This window comes from Falco rusticolus, chromosome 4 (assembly GCF_015220075.1).
Source record: "Falco rusticolus isolate bFalRus1 chromosome 4, bFalRus1.pri, whole genome shotgun sequence".
In the NCBI taxonomy this organism is placed as follows: domain Eukaryota; kingdom Metazoa; phylum Chordata; class Aves; order Falconiformes; family Falconidae; genus Falco; species Falco rusticolus.
In genome coordinates, this window is record NC_051190.1 from 4,253,762 (window position 1) to 4,271,663 (window position 17,902).

Genomic DNA, 17,902 nt, shown 5'->3' on the forward strand with positions numbered 1-17,902 from the left:
AAAAAGCATTTCAGAGGGTCTCGGAACACTTCCTGGAGACCCCTGTTTTTCTGATATCAGATCAATTATTCTGCAATTCACCTGTTTTTGTGGATAGTCTGCACACCTATCAATAAGAATTGGATTTTTAATTCTGCAAGGGAAGGTCTTGGCTTTGTTTTTTGTTGTTGGGTTGGGGTTTTTTTGCTGTGTTGTTTTTGTTGTTCTTTTAAAAAAGAAAAAAAAAGAAAAAAACCCACACAAATAAAATACCGCTTCCTTAGATGCAAAGTCCTGATAACCCCTAAAACAAGCTCCAGGGTATTACAGCGAACCCACAGACAGTATTTTGGATCTTGTTATCATTGATAAATGGTCACACTGCTTAAGAATCAAGGCATCTGCTTGATTGTAACAGTCTAATGAACATGGAACACTTTCAGATTCAAGTATGTAACTTCAACATTTCAGTCCTCTTCAGAGCACATGTACTCTGCAAGTCCGACTCTCACAGCCAAATTTCCAGAGATAGGTTTTAAAAAAGTATCCTTAACAAGTATAAAATACTGAATAAGTTAAAAGTAAAGTACCTGATAATTACATTAAATTCCCTAAATTATCTCAATCTTCCAAGTGCATAACGAGTATTGTAATAATAAGTCAATGAACGTTCTTGCTGTCAAGTAAAGAAGAGGAAACTACTGAGAAAGCCTGAACACGTACGTGGACTTCTCCCCAGCACGGATGCTCCCCCAAAAACTGGCAGGCAGCTGGCTCACAGCTTTGCCAATACAAATGACTACGGAGTATGTATTTGGACTGAAAACAGTGAAAATGAACTACAAATAACCTCTTCCAATTATCAAAACTAATAGAAGAGTCTTAAACCATACTGGAGACAGAAGCGTTTAGGAAATATCATGCTATCTATTACTGAACTTATCCAAGATTGAAGATCCTTTATTCAAAATACAAATGGCATGCTAAGTAGTACCAATAAAATCCACATTTTAAAAAAAAAATCTGTTTCAATTGAACACTTTCAAACAAAATTATGCTTTTGAAATACAGTATTTCCTTAGACCAAAGACATCAAGACAGAAAAAATACAACATACACATACCTGATGCTTCTTGAACTTTCACCTTCAGACCTGTAAAGTAATACACAAATATTTAGGACATAATTACTTCTAGCATTTATAAGCCAGACAGTCTAAAAATGCTAGACCTTCTGATGCATTCTCTCCCTTTGTATTTCAGTTAGTTTTTCTCAGGCTTGTTGTACTTTCCCTACTAATAACACATTTAAAGAAACCAGTCTAAGTTTAGAATAGATCTATTAGAAGTTAAAAACCAGTTAACAGTGGAAGCCAGTGACCACAATACTAAAATATGGGCTGAGACCCTCTGAACCCTCAGCAAAGACCTTCTTTACATGCGCAATAACAAAGATTTATGTTCCATATTTGCAAGTGAAAAGCACCAACCTCTAACATTATTCTAGAAGCAGATTAGCTTGTACCTTTGTACTATTTTTTTTTTTTTTGCTTTTCTTCACTCTGTAGCTGAAAAGATCATAGGCAAATACATTTAGGAATCTAATCCCCAGGCTTAATAGGCACTACGCAGAAAGGGCTAAGGCTTGCAAATAAAAGTAATTTGAAATATTTAAAAACCCACACTTGTCTGAATTTCATACATGTATAAAGATGAGAGAGAAGATATACCAAGTTACAGAACTTAAAGAGTATAGTTTTTCAAGGTGAGATAATTTTATCAAAACAGGAACAAAGCCTCTCCCCCTTCCCTCTCCAATATTTTTAAAGTAACGGAATTTAATTTAGTGTCATTCATACAAACAAGGTTTCCTTCTCCAAAGAGGAACCTAAACACAATACTCCCAGCAATTCACCAACACAAAATCCAGAAGAAAACGTACAACCATGTGTGCCCAGTTCCCCTCCTTCCCCACTCCAAAATAATCCAGCCTCAGCGCTACAGAAGCCTTAAATACATCAGTAGGCTCTGCAAAACCAGGAAGCAGACAAAGCAACGCAGAAGACTCCAGAGCAAACCAGCCTCAGAACACCCCTTCCACATCATCTTACCAGGGACCCAAATAAAAAGGTGATCAATATTGCAAAATTTAGCACTTAAGCAACAACATGCTAGCACTGAAGTTGCCTCCTCAAAATCAAAGACAAAGGTATTTCCTCAGGAACTAAAGAATCTTCCCTAGTTTGACTGAAGTGGGGAACAACACAACAAAAAAACCCACAGCCAATTTGATACTAGAATGACCTCCATCTCCAATGATAACTTGTATGTTATGCTAGAGGCAGTAAAAAAAGTTATGGCTAGTACGTTTTGTAACTCTAATGCTAGAAAGCAAAAAGTATTAAATATCAGAATCTTATTTTAGAAATTGGTAGCAAAAATTGATTATTTGTTGGGGGTTTTTTCCCCCTTTATTACATGCTCTGACATTATCTTTAATTTCTTCAAGCTCAAAGAAGTCTAGATGATTTTAAAAGCCCAAGTTGAGGAAAGGAGGAACAGAGGAGCACAGCCCCCTGCCCCATGAGAGCCTGGCAGCAGCAGGAGAGTTGCAATTCAGTGGGCTGAGCGCAGGGGACAGAAAGGTGGCCAGGTATACCTACAAGCAGGCGTATCAGTATGTTTCTGACAGCTGACATCATCGAATACTGTATAAGAGAAGAGAAATTAGCACAGTGGAAAATTCTTTTGCCCAAAGCAAAGTGAATCCACTTCTGCCTGGAAAGCAGAGTGCTGTAAGCAGCCACACGGCACAATCTCAGCCTGCAACACCCAGCAAAGTGGAGAACCCACAAGGTTTGCTGCAGAGCTGAACTCTGTTTCAATATACACTCTTCTGAAATCGTTACAATGGTCTTTTTACTTGAGATGAAGAGTCACCACTGCTTTTCATTTAAGGAAGTATAGTTTTCGTTTAACAATCTCTGTCACCACTGTAAAAAACTTCCTGTAGCATCTCATGTACCCGAATGCAGTACCTACCCATACAAAGACCTTAACAGCTCTGAGAATTTGAGTGTTACTGGCATCATTATCTGTTATCACAAGATTTATTTTACTGCACATTAGAAAGAATTTATAAAACAACATGGAATGGAAAAACAATCCCACAAATCCACACCCAGAAAAGCTCTTAAATATTCAAGAGAACACTTTGCCAGTTCTTGGTAACAAAGACAGGATCTGATATCAAATGGCTTTACATCCAGCTGCATTACTTCATTGTATTGAAGACATTGCAACATACCGACCTGCGCAAGACATCAGCAGTGGCTGCATTCCAACCCAGCACCCTGCCCTATTACCTAGCAGCCCGACTCTGCCTGCACACGCACCCCTCAACACATCCAAGAGGGACCAGAGCAGAGGGGAGGAGAGGACGGCCACAGGACTAAATTCTATCCTCAGACTGCAGCTTTATGAATCCCAAGCTGGCACAGTGTTAATTCATCAGTTCCCGTGCTTCCCTTCTCATTTTTTCAAAGCCTGTCCGTCACTTCAAGTGGTCACGTTTTTAGACACACTTACATATTCTGATAGACAACAGGCAACATCACAGTAGCTTTTTTCTACACAGTTATCTAACCCCTGACAGCCACATGAATGCAAGGGGAGGCAGAGAAATAAGCTCACCTATGCATCCCCATGAGTAATAAAAAAATTAATGAATTAAGTGTTTAACTGACAACTTCCCACACTCAGTTTTCAGCAAATTACATCTTGCAGAACATACACCTTGCAGTTGAAAAAGATGTTACGTGTAATTGCTTGTGCCTTTCAAGTTTTCAACTACAGCTGAGACAACTGCATTTTTAATGTCTGAATTTTCTGCCTTTCCTTGACCAGAATGACAAAGGGGAAACGTCTTTAGGCACTCAGAGTATTCTGCGGTCACCCAAAGCAGCAAGCAGCCATCCTAGACCATCTCCCCATCAACTCACTATTCCTCTTGCTAAAGCTCCAGAAGGATTTTAGCTAAGGCAAGGCTACAGGGTAAAGGCTGAGGGAAGATGGACCACCAGCCCTTCTTCATTTCGGGGATCCCCAAAGGTTAACCAAAAAAAAAAAAAAAATCCAAGGCTAAAATTTACTGGAGTAGATTCCAAAGAGTTATTCAGAGATGGTCAGTTTTACTCAGGGAACGAGTGAGGAATTGGTTTGCAGGGCTAAACGAACATGCTACTGAAAAAAGCCACCACATGTAGTTTGGAATAAGGCATTAGGTTTTCTTTACGCATTTTTTAAAAGCCAGGAATTTGGATCAATATTTAATGTTTCTGCTCACACTGTAAGCATGTGCTGGGCTTTGGATTTTTCTTTTTCCTTTTGACCCAGACAGAAGAAATGATACTGTCACTGCTGAAACAAGGAGAAAGGTGACAAAATTTCTGGCAATATACCACATTATTTCTTTTAAGGTAGACCTTAAAGTGGGGAAAGGCTACAATATATATAATATCTTCTATGCTACACTATTTTAAACAGAATATATTCTGTTTAGATAAGTTGTATCAGCCATGTGATAAATGTCATGCAGCTTTCTCCAGGATCTCTCATCTCTGGCTGGTTTCCAATATTTCATTTTGAGCAGAACTAAATATTAACTCACACACCCCATTAAAGTACAAGTTTGTCTTCTTCCTGACCCCAGGGACTTCATTCTCAGTAGGAAATAGGGCAAAACACATCCTCCTGAGGCTGTTACAGCCAACAGCAGCAAGACTGACTTTGCTGTTAGAAGTATTTACCATCGTCCCATTGCAAGCAGAGGCCAGCAGGAACAGGTACTATCACAACAAACCTTGAACCAAAAAACAAGTGCAAAGAAACCCAAAAAAACCCAGTACTTCAGGCTTGCAGGAGACCACAAACCAAAGTAATGATTAAAATCCTGAATTATTTTTGTTTAGTTTAAACGAAGTACTGCCATCACCCGCCACCTGTCAGTCTGCATCTGTGAAAACTGGAGATTTCAGAAAACATCTCCATTCACATTACCAAAATGACTCACTATCTTTTGCTCTGCATACCCAAGGAACAGTCACCGCTGTCCTCTTACAGATACACCGAGCAGGGCAATGACAAAAAGTGTCTTGGCTTCCAGTTGCAGAGGCAGTTGGCAATTTTTCTACAAAACATCCTTGGTGGGAGGTTTTCAGCTCGTAAAAACTGAAAGCCAGGAATATCACAATTTGGACAAAATCTTTGAGCCAAGCACAAGACACAAAAGCCACTCAGACTGAGAACGTGAGAGGTTCCCCTCCCGGCCAGCAAGTCTCCTGTTCATTTAGGTGACAGCAGGGGCTTAAGCCCCCGAAGCAGCCCAGCTTCAGAGGCAGAGCTCACTCCACGGCTCTTCCTCACTCCGAAGGTCTCAGCACATCTCTGGCTCGCTCCAGCAGGAAACGTTCAATTCTCTCCGTTATTCCCTCCTCTTAAAGGAATAATAAACAAGCTGAAAGCCTTATGTCATCTGATTATTTGTTTACACTTAAAGCTATACTTAGAAGTGAAACAGCACAATGTAAAGCTGCTTCCGTCTGACTCATGAAGTAATCATTTTCAGAATAAAATATCGTTCATAACCATTACGGCATATTATATCGGCTGATATACACAACCACCCCTGCAACAATTTCCAGCTAAGCAGACACTTTATCTAGGCAATGAGCAGAGTTATGGCAATGTTCTAAAAAAACAGGTTATATGGAAAGTAGAAACAACAGTTTCAAAACTCTGCCTGCCTAAGCTTCATATTCAGGATGCAAAATTTTGCATGACATGGCAAGGTAGACCAAGAGGCAAAAGCAGAACCAGAACCTCACTGTAAACCCCCCAAGTGGACAGGGCTTCAGTACAGCTTCACCGCCCCACACGCGCCCGCGTGGTACCCAGCCCAGCCGTACCTCCTCACCTAGAGCTGTCACTCCCGTCAGAACAAACAAACTGGGTAAAAGCCAAGGTTTGCAACAGCACGGCAAACCTCCATGCTAAGTAATCATACTCCATCTGAAATACATCTTCTTCTTGCAAGCCACAAGAACTAATTTTATTTCAGTAGGAGACCTACCACAGGTATGAGTATACAGTAACCACAGACTAAAGAGCACTAATTTCATTTTTTATGAAAATTGAACCAAATCTTTATAGCACAAATACTACAACAAATGCATTTGATGAAGCCTTGCGCTGAGCACAGAACTTGCCTCAAGAAAGAAAACTACACCTGTTCCAGGCTGTTCATTTGTAATATGTTAAGACTTTCAGCATTTGTAATGCAGATGAACAGATTACCTTCAAGGAAAAAAGCTTCAGGAAGAATTCATTAAGGGCTCCATAAACAGTACTACTCATATCACGACTAGGCATTAGCATGTTTCAGTATAAAGTTGCTATACATTTATGTTCTGAGCAGCAATTCAAAACAAGGCAGATGTTGCCAGGAAACTTCCAGGCCCCCATCTAAAGGCTATTAGCACTTCCTAGGATTTTTATTTTCATCTACTGCATCTGAGCAATGTTATGTGCCCCTATGGATCACAGCAGATGAGCAATACTCTGTTAAGAAACACTCTCATTTCCAGGAGTCTGACAAGAGCGGCTCTGCTTGCTGCACATACAGTCGTAACAGACACCCCCAAGCCCACCGAGCCCCGCGGCCAGCACGCCCCTGCCCTTCTGCCAGGGCGTCTAGGTCAGCACCAGCACGTTGCCAGTGAAGCCCAGAACACTACGCCCTGTAACACAGACCTATGGAACGGAGGTCTTCCTTTCCAAAAAAATGGGTGAGCTTGCAAGGCTCTGTGTATCAGACAGGGTCCGAAAAATTCTGCTGGGCTGGACTCTAAAGAGCAGTGACAAAATATTAAGCATAGTAAGACCTGTCCCGTCAGTAGCATTTTAAGAAGGTAAGTTTCAGGATGAGGAAAAACTATGAATTCCACCACTAATTATAGCCTTTTCCTAAGTATTTTATTATTATGCATAACAGAATGAAGGAACAAGCACTTGCTGCAAAAACATGCTCTTGGATCTGCCCATCACAATGGTAACAGAAAAAATAAATCAATTACAGAAGTACAATTACTGCACTGCATTTTGATTTAATACTGAGATAAACCCCCTATCATTCACAGTAGGAAAACTTCTATTTTCACAGATTATTTGAGAGCAGTAATACCCTAACAGTTTTTCTGTTCTTTTCCAAATAATATGAAAAAGTTCAATGGCCATCTTGAATATAGCACTTCCATTTGGTTTGGCATCCTCCAGGACAGGGTCTAAGAACTTTCCACAAAACAAAAAGTTTCTTTCAGAAGGTTACATGTGTCAAGTCACACATGATGCACATTAGGGTTAGGAACAGGTAAGATGCTGCTAGTAATGAACAGTCTGTGGAAAGAGATGTCTGAAGTCAGAATAAAGATAAGCTCAAAGACATCAAAGGAAAAAGCAGTGTAAACAGAGTTTCCCCATTGCAATGCCAATCAAGGGGGGTTTACTACTTCATTCTTCAGAGGTATGTTTCTGAAATCAAGTTATCTGCATACTGAGAACAGAAAAAGCATAGAGAAGTTTTTCCTTGAAAAGAATAACAACAGAAGGAGACTCACATGTCACAGATGTGATTTTTTTTAAAAAAAAAAAAAACGTAAACTGCTAGAAGTGTTCCAACATCACAAACCAGAACAATTATTTACCTAACAGAATAGAAAGATGTGAAATTTTGTTTTAGTGAACATCAAGCATTTGACCTAGCAATATTCAACAAACTCAAAATACTCAGGACTGGCATCTAACCAACAGCCTTAAAACCTGGCACCACAGGTTTGTCTGTCATCATTATTTCACCTCCCAAATAATGACTAGACGTATCGCCGGGGGGGGCGGGGGTCTTAATACAAGATGACGGAAGTTGCTAGAGCATCTCCACATCCATCTCTTCTGCCCTAAAGCCTACATGAACTGAACAGGAGATAGACGGCAGTGATTAGCACCACCCAAACACCAGCACTAGAAATGGAACAGCGATACCGGTGTGAGCAGCAAGGCTCTCGCTGCCGCACACACCAGCAGGACTCGAGCGATGCCCTTCCTCTCTGCTGCTCTTAGGCAGGTCTCACTGGATGAGGGAGCCAGCAAAGCCTTCACCCCGGAGAGGCTGTAGCTCCGCCTGAGGCGTGGAACCACTCAGCTTACTGGTGCCTCCCCCCTCCGCACATCCCTCATCCCAGTTTTGCTGTGATCCGGCAAATTACTCAGAAGTAGCCGACGGAGGGATCCGCTCACAACCCACCCCTCCTGCTGCTGCTGCTGCAATACACCCATAACACTGGCCCACGGAGACAAGCGAGTGAGGACAGCAAGACTGGTACTGCCGAGGCACAGCCGCGACCCAACATCCCCGCTGCTTCAGCGCCATGGGAACAACAGGCCAAATAACCCCTGTGATGGTTTTATTGCACACGTAGAAATACAACCCTGTACCTCGAGAGCAGCAGCTTCGTGCTCTGCAGCACCCCTCATTTCGGAAGGCTCTAGCTACGCCAGTAACTCCTTGAGGCATACGGAGAGCTTACTGGGAGAGGGGAAAGCAGCACCTTTTACAAAGGGGGAGCTACATAAAGATAACGCAGCGATTCCCATATGCTCCAACCTCCCCAAGCCCACAAACCCGGACTGGCGATGCCAAAGCAGCAGCCAACATCACCGCTCCGAAGCTGACCTGGAGCAGTAAGGAATCAGCATTTCTCCACCCCTGCCCGGCAGCCTGCCTGCAAGGAGGCTCTAGCTGGGATGCACGTCCTGCTGACGGGAGGCTCCCAGCCCCCGCCACGCCAGCTCCGGGCAGCTCTGGCTCTCTGGAAGTTCCAGGGCAGCTGCCCCAGGATCACAGCTGCCTGGCCAGGGAACTCCTGCCTCAGTCACTTTGCACGGGGTCTGTAATGAAGAGACTCCCACAGTCCAGACTGCTGAGTCAGTTTGAAAGATAGCACAGGGTCAACATTTATGAGATACTTCACTTTTTTCAATTATAGGAGGACCGAGAGCTGTAACACTTCCCCTCCAGCACTTTAGCTAGTCTTCACAATTGCTGCCTGAAATCCTTCAGACTAATACTGCTACCCCATTAACAACCATGTCTGATAAATCCGTTTAAGCAAAAATAAAATGGGTGATGGAACAAAATTGCACTACAGTAAAAAAGCAAGTCACTCAGCTGGGAGGTTTGAAGCCTGGCTCCCTCCACTTTTTTAATAGTGGGAACAGAGCCTGCAAGGCAGGAGCACCCCACAGCATGCTGTACCAGGACGAGCAGTCGCCTAGCTCCACCTCCAGGTTCTTCCACTGGAAACTTAAAAACTGCATGTGTGCGCCCTTCCAAGGCAGTTAGTGAAAAATATCATCGTGGAACCCCCCCCAACAAGGCACACCTCACGACTAGGCTCAGTGAAAGCCTTGGGAAGACAGAAGATGCTCTTGCCTAGAAGATGAGTCTGAGTGTTCCAGAGGTCCACGTAATCCTGAAACATTTTTTAAACATACAATTTTCACTGTATATAATCAAAGGTAAAACTGAGTGCACTTCTCATGCAGCAAACATTATACATTAAAATCAGATTTGTTTTTTCACCTTTCTATTCTTCCTTTTAACAAAAACTCAATACTTGGTAGAAGCAATTTTCCAAAAATGCCCTCTCCAATTCCAGGTACCAGAAATACATATTTTGCAGCATATCATTTGCATTATAATAAACAAACAGTTTCTAGTAAGGATTAATTCTCCTCTTGTACCATGTCACATACAAATCTTGAATTCCTCTGCGCCAGCAGCAGTAGGTGAATAATGCAGAACCATACCTCTAATTACTAAACATCCGTTCTGCTGGCTTACAGCTATACCCGTCCAGTACTTCCAGTGGGATGGTTTATTGCATTATAGAAGAGAAACAAAACAAAGGTATCAGTAAAAGCTGACATCCCCATGCTTGATGGAACTGTAGCTCAGCAGTTTGTAAGTGCATTTGTATTGGCACTTTAAGTAGTGTCAGTTTGTATTTTACTCGTCATATTCTTCCTAGCTGTACAGCTTTGTATTGTCTCTAGCAAGTGAACAGCTCTTTTCCAGTACAGTGCATCAGTTTCTTCGAGAGATACGTATACTTTCTGTACGTATTACAGTGCTTCTATCATCAAAGCCAGAAGACACCTTTTCATCAACATAATTAAGCTGAACGCGTCACAGGATGCATAGCCTTCCAGGAAATTCCACGAGTTATAAAGGTACCAACCTCATGCTAAGGCCTCAGGACCCTTCCTATGAAGACATAGGAAAAAACCTATTCTTTGGTATTATTCCATGTTTTTAAATACTGGCTTCATGTTATGATTAATACATTAAAAGCTTTCTGTTTCATTATTCTTAACACTTCACACACTCCACTGGGCACCATCCCACCGCTCATGCACTCTGTGCATTCATAGCCTCAAAAAAACCCAGCGATACATTCTGACTGCAGAAAAGCAGGAAGAGTACAGATGTGATCGCCCATTATCCAAAGTGAAAAAGGAGTTTCAACTGAAGTCCCAAAGAGTAAAAAACTTAAAACTCATATCAGAACTACATACAAACTAAATCTGGGCTGGTACTTACGACTAATGGCTCTCATCGCAGATCATGCTTGAAAGTACACCATCTCCCACGTGAAATGGCATCGTGAAGATGAATTAAAACAAGGTAAATATACGAATCATCAGCTGAAAGATCCAATGTAAGTTATATAAAACACGCTTTCAGGCACCATTTTGAAGGGGGGCAGGGGGAAATAAAAAAAAAAGAGACAGCAGGTGCCCAATTCCCCTTGTATGCCATAGCACCAATGCAGGCAACTGCCAGTCCTGCTGCTGGAACTGCTCCTCCGTGACCAGCCCAGCGCACTCACCTGCAACACGGAATTACCACCTTATGGCAATTCTCCCCAAGCACACCGATATAAAACAGCACAGTGAACTCTACCGTGCTGGGGAAGGAGGAGGTATAACAAGAAAGAGTTCTGTATTACAGCACAACATAAGACTGAGAGCTTTAAATAGGACCCATTTGATGAGTTTATCGAATTGACTGGCTATTAGACCTATAACAGCACGTTAGCAATGGTCACTGGAACAGCACGCTATTTCAGAAAGAGCATTAACCACACTTTTTGTGTCCTGTATTTTCCCCAACTCCTATTAAAGTACCTCTAGTTTGTAGGTATTTTAAGTCACTTCAGATGCCCCCTTTTTTTAAATACAGATCTACTATAAGCAGTCTTCAAGTCTCTGCCTGCATGCACTTGTGTTTGTGGAGAAGACCCCCACACTAAGAAGCACCCTTCCATTCCAGCTGTTGGAACGCATCGCTCCTGTGGCAGTGGCCACCAAAACCTCCTAAGTCCTGACAAAGGTGTCACACAGACACTTCCAGCAGCCACGTTAAGGAAATCGATTTGGCTGCGAGCCTGGACAGGAACACTGGGAACAGCCTTAGGTAGCAGGTGCCATTTTGTCTTTTAAAGCTAAACTGTTAACCCCATACAGACACAGGTCTCTATCCACAAGAACCAGCAAATACTCATCTCCCATAGATATTCTATGATCTATTCTATATATTCTTCTATATTCTACGATAACATTCTAGTTCCATGACATTCTAAGACAAACACCAAGTGCAGCTACTGGCATATGGTCTCCATAAAGAGCTTGATAGATCTATTCCTGGACTGCCTACAGCCACTGCTGTCCAAGGAGCGTCTGTTCCAAACTCTCAGTAATCTCTGATGAGAGAATCGTAAAAAGATCAGCTTGGTGCCGCCGCCCAGCCATCGATCGCTGTGGCATATGCCACCAAGCTTCAGGCCACCAGCGGCAAGGCTGTCCTGCCCTCACCGTGCTCATCCAGGCACCTTTGAGGTTCTCCTTCCCCTTCGCATCTGAAAAGAGTTTCAAGCATCAGACAGGGTACAAAGTCCCGCGTTTTCACAAAAAGCAACCCCCTCCACAGGCTGTGCTGTGTGCTTTACATCAAGGTTATAGAGACCATCTGCCTGCTCAGTGAGAGGCGGAGGAACACGCTTCTTCCAGCATGCAAATGAAGACCCACGCTGGGCAGATGCTACCTCATACCACTGCCTGGGCAGCCTGGAACAGCCTTCCGTACCTGAATATTTAACAAAAAACAAGACACATAAAACTCAGCATACAGATGCAGCTACCTGAGGGCCCTTCTACCTAACTGGAGAAACACTATTATTTTCTGCCCAGAAACAGCCACGACACCTGGAGGGAAGGAAGGGGCAATTTTTTTTCTTTTCAGGGAGCACATTAATACACTGTGTGGAGACTGAACGAGCAGTGGTCCAAACACAAAGCAAGTGGGAAACAGTTTGTTCCTGCCCAAAGCATTTGCTGTCCATCTCTGGAAGGGGAGGCAATTAAACCAGAGGATAACTGAACAGGTGCCCTCTCTCAGCCCCTGCCCCAAGCAGCCCAGCGCTCACCACACCAGCACCACCACCACAGGCCAGTTACACTCCTCGCGGACAGGCTCATCCAGGATGCAAACCCTTCGTGTCTACTACAGAGTAGGACAGAAAGTGATCCATGGAACAGAAAATACAGACAAACAGAACACCAAGGAAGAAAGCTTTGTTTACAGAAGTCATCAACTATCCTTTCCCACCGCAGGTAGCGGTAATGGTTTTGTAAAATTAACGCCTCCGGAACATGGCATCACCGTGCTAAAAAGGCCCCGTGGTTCCCGCTTGCTTTACATGAGGTCCAGCACCAACACCTGTCTCATGAGATTAAGCAATTAGAATCTGCAGTGAAGCCAATTTATGATCTAAAGTAAGGATACTGCCAAAGAGCCATATGGAAGGCAAGTAAATATTTTGCTTTGATAAGCAGGGGGTGCTCTTAAAGTCAGTATCAGAATAAAGACTTGAATCCAAAGAGTAACTAAAGTATCTCAGGTTTAAAATCTCCCAAAACCATTCCACCTCTTTTCACGCCCCCCTCCCCCCAATTGTTTGCAATTTGTAATTGTTTACAAGAAAATAATATTGCAAAAAGTGAAATGGTGCGTACGCTTCAATTCTGTTTGAAAAACATCTCATTCTTATTCATTAATCACTTTATAAATGAGCCAATTCCTTTATTTCTTCCCCTGCAGCTGAAACTTTTCCAGCCACTTACTCCTTCCCCTCTGACCTGCAGGCGTGTTTATCCCTGCTACAGCTCAGGAACCAGTAACTTCACAAAACTCATTTAGATGTTGCTTTACAGCTCAGTTAATTGAGTGAGTTTGGGTTTTTCAATAGCTGAGGAAGTGAGAATGCAGCTTAACCTCAGAAACAATTTAGAACTGCATAGTAAATTTTTAGTATATGTAATTGCACACCAGAAATGTCTAAGGAAGTTCCATGATACTGCAACCACCTTTGCTTTATGAGCAAGTGGAAGAAACTTCCTTGCAGCAGTACAAAGTATTAAAAAGCATTAGCAATCGGTGTTCCTCTGTATGGAATATACCCACAGAAGGCATTATTCTAGCCTAAACTAAGATTGATCATAAGTGGCAAGCCACTAGACAGGGATTACTCCTGACTGCCTTTCCACTTACAGGCAAGGCCTTACAAAGAAAGAAAAACGTCCTTAAAATTTTATTTTAAGGAGTGCATCCTTTTATCTTACATTTAAAATAACAGCCAAGATGCAAGTATGGCTTTTCAACAGTCATGGCTCCCATTAAAATACTCCCTTATAGAGGTCCTTGCCTCTAATGGCAGCTAGATGCTTTTCTGAATATGATGGTATCTACAGCAGAACCCTTTATCATCAATTTAGCCTCTAAACATGCAGTCATCAGCCATAAACGTTTAGAAAATGATCAAATCAAGCTTCATCCTTCACTTGTATCAAGTATTTGTAATTTCCTTAATAAAATTATTATTGTGCAGAGCGGTTTTGTCAAAATGTATTTTAGACATACGTGTGGATTGGTTAGATTGAGCAGCCAAGAAACCTTCAACAAGAATGAACGATTTTCCACATTTGGAATGTATGTTTTTAATCCCCAGGCTCTGGAGGTCATTACATTTCTACACTTACTTTTTACATACAACAAGATCTCACTATGTTTATTGCATAAGGAGAAAGAAGAAACAATAAAACTTCTGGGGCCATAGTTGGTGTCAGCTATCCATGCCAGGAATTCATTCAGTCATTGATCCAACAACAATTACAAATCAAAACCCAGCATCTGAAGCCTCCCTATGCAGTTTAAACCAAAGTACTTCATGGATAAAAATTTGAATATAAACTACACTTCAGTCTGATCTCAAAAGAAGCACCTGCACATTAAATTCCACACAGAGGTTATTAGACGTCTGAGTGACTTGTCATTAAAATGGCAAAGTTATCGTTTCGAAGAATAAAACAGTGCTTTCAGAGCACAAACTAGATTTCACACTAAGATGCATGAAAAGTATTAAAAGCCTGAGCGTACTTAACCTCTGCATTAACCTCAGAGCCTACACAGGCAGTTGCTGGGCTGACACCAAATACAAAGACAACCTGAAACATATGGAGGCATAAAACTGGCTCCCAGTGGAATTGGTATGGCTTTCACTGGGAAGAGACATGTCACCACGCGAGACGGGGGCTGTTTGACTTTGTCAGTCATTTTTGGTAGACGTTCAAGTCCCCGTCATTTTTTGTTAACTAACCACGTAACGTGCCCCTGAAGTCATCCTGATTTCAGTGGCCACATGGGTATAATTCAGACCTGAGTTCTGTTGCCATCGATATAATCCTTTTCTCCAATTAAGACTGAACTCAAAAACCTGAAAAGATGAAGCCAAAACCAAGCGTACATTAGATAGAAGGCATAAAGAATGGAAGTCTTAGACGTGCTTGCTCTCACCTCAGTTAAATTTTTGGAAGCACTGTAATCGGTAACTATTAAAACTTTGCACGCAGAAAAAAAAAAAAGTTCTACTATAGGAGAAAATCCCATAGACAGGATTCTTGGCTTCCTTTTAGATGCCTGGAGGTCTCAGTTTCAATTATAACAGCTGTACGCACAGCTAATGGCTTTCTTGCTATTAGTCAGATTCCACCTGTCCCTAAACCTGCAGCAGTTATTGCCTGAGCCACCCGTACACAAAACGCCCTTCCTTAGGTAATCTCGAGGTCACAAGCTCTTGAGATTATTTTGGCACTGGATGGAGCAACAAAGCCTAGTTCTTATCTTCCAGAAAATGCCTTACAAGTGTTTTGGTTGTTTAGGGGGGGTTTGTTTGATTTTTGGATCTTTTGGGTGGTATTTTGTTTGGGGTTTTTTTGTTGTTTTGGGGGGGGTGGGGTGGTGTTTTGGGAGGGGAGGCAATGCTCGGCATGGTCTCTGGAGTTTCCTTTTCTGGGGGTGGGGGGTTGTTTGCTTGTGTTGGTTTTGTTTTAGTAGGGTTTTTTAAATCTTAAAATCAGCCCCCAAATGCAAGCTTCAGTACAATTACAACTTTCAGGGAGAGTTTGAACTAATCTGTTCAGCTTTTAGAAGCATTACTTCAAATACCCTCTTTATCCTCTGTGTTACTCCAACACCCCCCTGAGAGACCCCTGCACTATCAGCTTTACCTGATTTTCCCTTCAATTTGCTATTTGGTATTTTCAATTGCCTCTTGACACTGATACGCTATATTTTGTTTTTCTTTAGATCAAAGCACTCCCCAACAGCTCATACTGTTCTAGACAGAACCAATGACTCTTCAGAGGTTGTTGTTGGGGATTTGAGGGGGTATTTTTTGGCGATTCTCGTTTTTAAATCCTTACAACATTACAAAGCTAAATCACATTTAGTGTCATTGTTCCCAGTAATGTGTTTCAGACGCGATATTTGGTAGCGTACTACCCTAAGTGGCAGCAGATCATGCGTCTATCCATTTGCCCGGAGTAAGAGCACATTCACAGTTCTGCACCTTAGAGGTTAGCTCTTCCTGCTAAAAATCACCTTAACCTTTTCACATACCCCTAAAAAAAAAAAAAAAGAGAGAGAGAAAGAGAAAGTTCTGTAAAAAGCAGAGTGCCACTAGGACTTCATTAAGCATTACCTTATCAAGTTGATGCCCATGGATATGGGTCCATCTGCCCCACTAGAGCTACAGCAACTGAGCTGAGAGGATCCAAGCCCTAATTCCCGCTGGGTCCGTGATGGGCAGTCTTGTTTGTTCCTTTGGCCCAGCGAGCAGAGGGCAGGACTGAAGTAAACATGGGGTTGGCTGCTGGCTCATGCAGTAACTGTGCATCCTTTCTATATATTTCTTATGTAGCGAGATAGGAAAACCTAATTTATATAATACATTTCATCTCAGCATTTTCGCTTCCTAGAAGCGGCATTCATTCCAGAGCTCTGCAGCTCCAGGACATTTAAACGGTAGTATGGCACAGCCAAGATACCGCAACAGATGCCATCTGTCCTCCTCACTGACGTTCCTCATCTCCTTTTGCCCTCACTTGCTGTGCTGAAATAACACAGAGCTCCTCAGCGCTCCCCTGCTGCCGGGAAGCCCAGGTCCATCACTTCACCTTTCAGAGGTCCCTGCCACAGAGCCCAACCGTGCCTGCATTCCAGCACACTCAGCCTTCCTCCTCCTCACTCAGGGACGCGCACTCGAGGCCCCTGCCCTGTGTTCCCAGCCCCAAGCACTGCCTTTAACAGCTCCTCTGCTGCCACTTCTTAGTCTTATTGCTCTACAACGCTCACTGCTAACAAAAAAAACAAGAGCTGCTCCTTACTCGGGCCAGCTAACACACACATTTAGGTAAGAGCACACTGGTACAAAAAAGTTTTCAAAAGGAAAGAAAATGGGGGTAGGAAGGGAAAAAAAGCAGGCGTATATCCAGTCTCAGCCATGTAACAGCAAGTTTTAGCCAAATTCAAACAGCGCTTATTTGGTTTTGTGCCTTCTGTTCAAAATACAGTAACGGGGTTTTATTTGGCTGTTGTCAAAGAAGTCTACAAACAAATGAATTTATTTTTAGCAGTGCCTGAGCTGCTAGAGAAATTTAAATAACGCCCAATGAATGGTAACTGGCACAAGCAAATGAAGTGCTGATAGTATTTGTCTGGCACTCGATACACTAATTGCTTAACCAGGCTTTGCCTTCGAGGGGCTCAGCGCTCAAAATGCGTAAGCATCATTCAGCTTTGTAAACCGACACAGGCTTGTATGCAATAGGTGTCGAACTGGGGGAAGAGCATCCGTTCAGACGCTCATCCATCAAACAGCCCATTTTTATAGTAAGTACTCTGACATTACAAAAGCAATAACATTCCACTCCTGGAAATAGCTACGCTCAAAGATCAAACACCGATGATACTCCAGAAGCTTCTTTACATACATATTGAAATTTAAGATTTCTTTTCTTTTACAATAAATCACTGTCTGCATTTGAATAGTCACTTTAGTTTATGAAATTATTTTGATGGATCACTGCTACCTGGCACAAGGAGTTCCCAAACCAATCTCTTCACATAAAAGGCAGCTCTTGTAGATAATGATTCCAGAGGCCCAGCCTAGTCTCCATTTGTGGTTACTGCAGATGTGGTATTCAATCACTGCTGAACAGGGGCCAAGGACGGCACAGATACAATGGGGTAAGCACATTTCGCTTGAAAACACATCTGTACATTTGCAAGCTGCACCAAGTTTCTGCTCTACATATAGTCGTTGACACAGACCTTTACAATTCCACACTAAGTGCCACGCAACTAGAAGGTTTTCAGTACAATTCCTTCTTTAGATAATCGCCAGCTTTTCAGG

At 42.4% G+C, this 17,902-nt stretch overlaps 1 protein-coding gene across 6 annotated transcripts in view; it reads right to left on the reverse strand.

The window, feature by feature from the left end:
• IQSEC1 (IQ motif and Sec7 domain ArfGEF 1) overlaps positions 1 to 17,902 on the reverse strand; it is a 354,372-nt gene that overhangs the window by 275,799 nt on the left and 60,671 nt on the right. For all 6 annotated transcript variants that reach the window (XM_037384103.1, XM_037384102.1, XM_037384100.1 and 3 more), the window contains exon 2: positions 1,103 to 1,132. In XM_037384103.1, the coding sequence (XP_037240000.1) occupies positions 1,103 to 1,132 (30 nt within the window). The remainder of the gene's footprint in view (positions 1 to 1,102; positions 1,133 to 17,902) is intronic.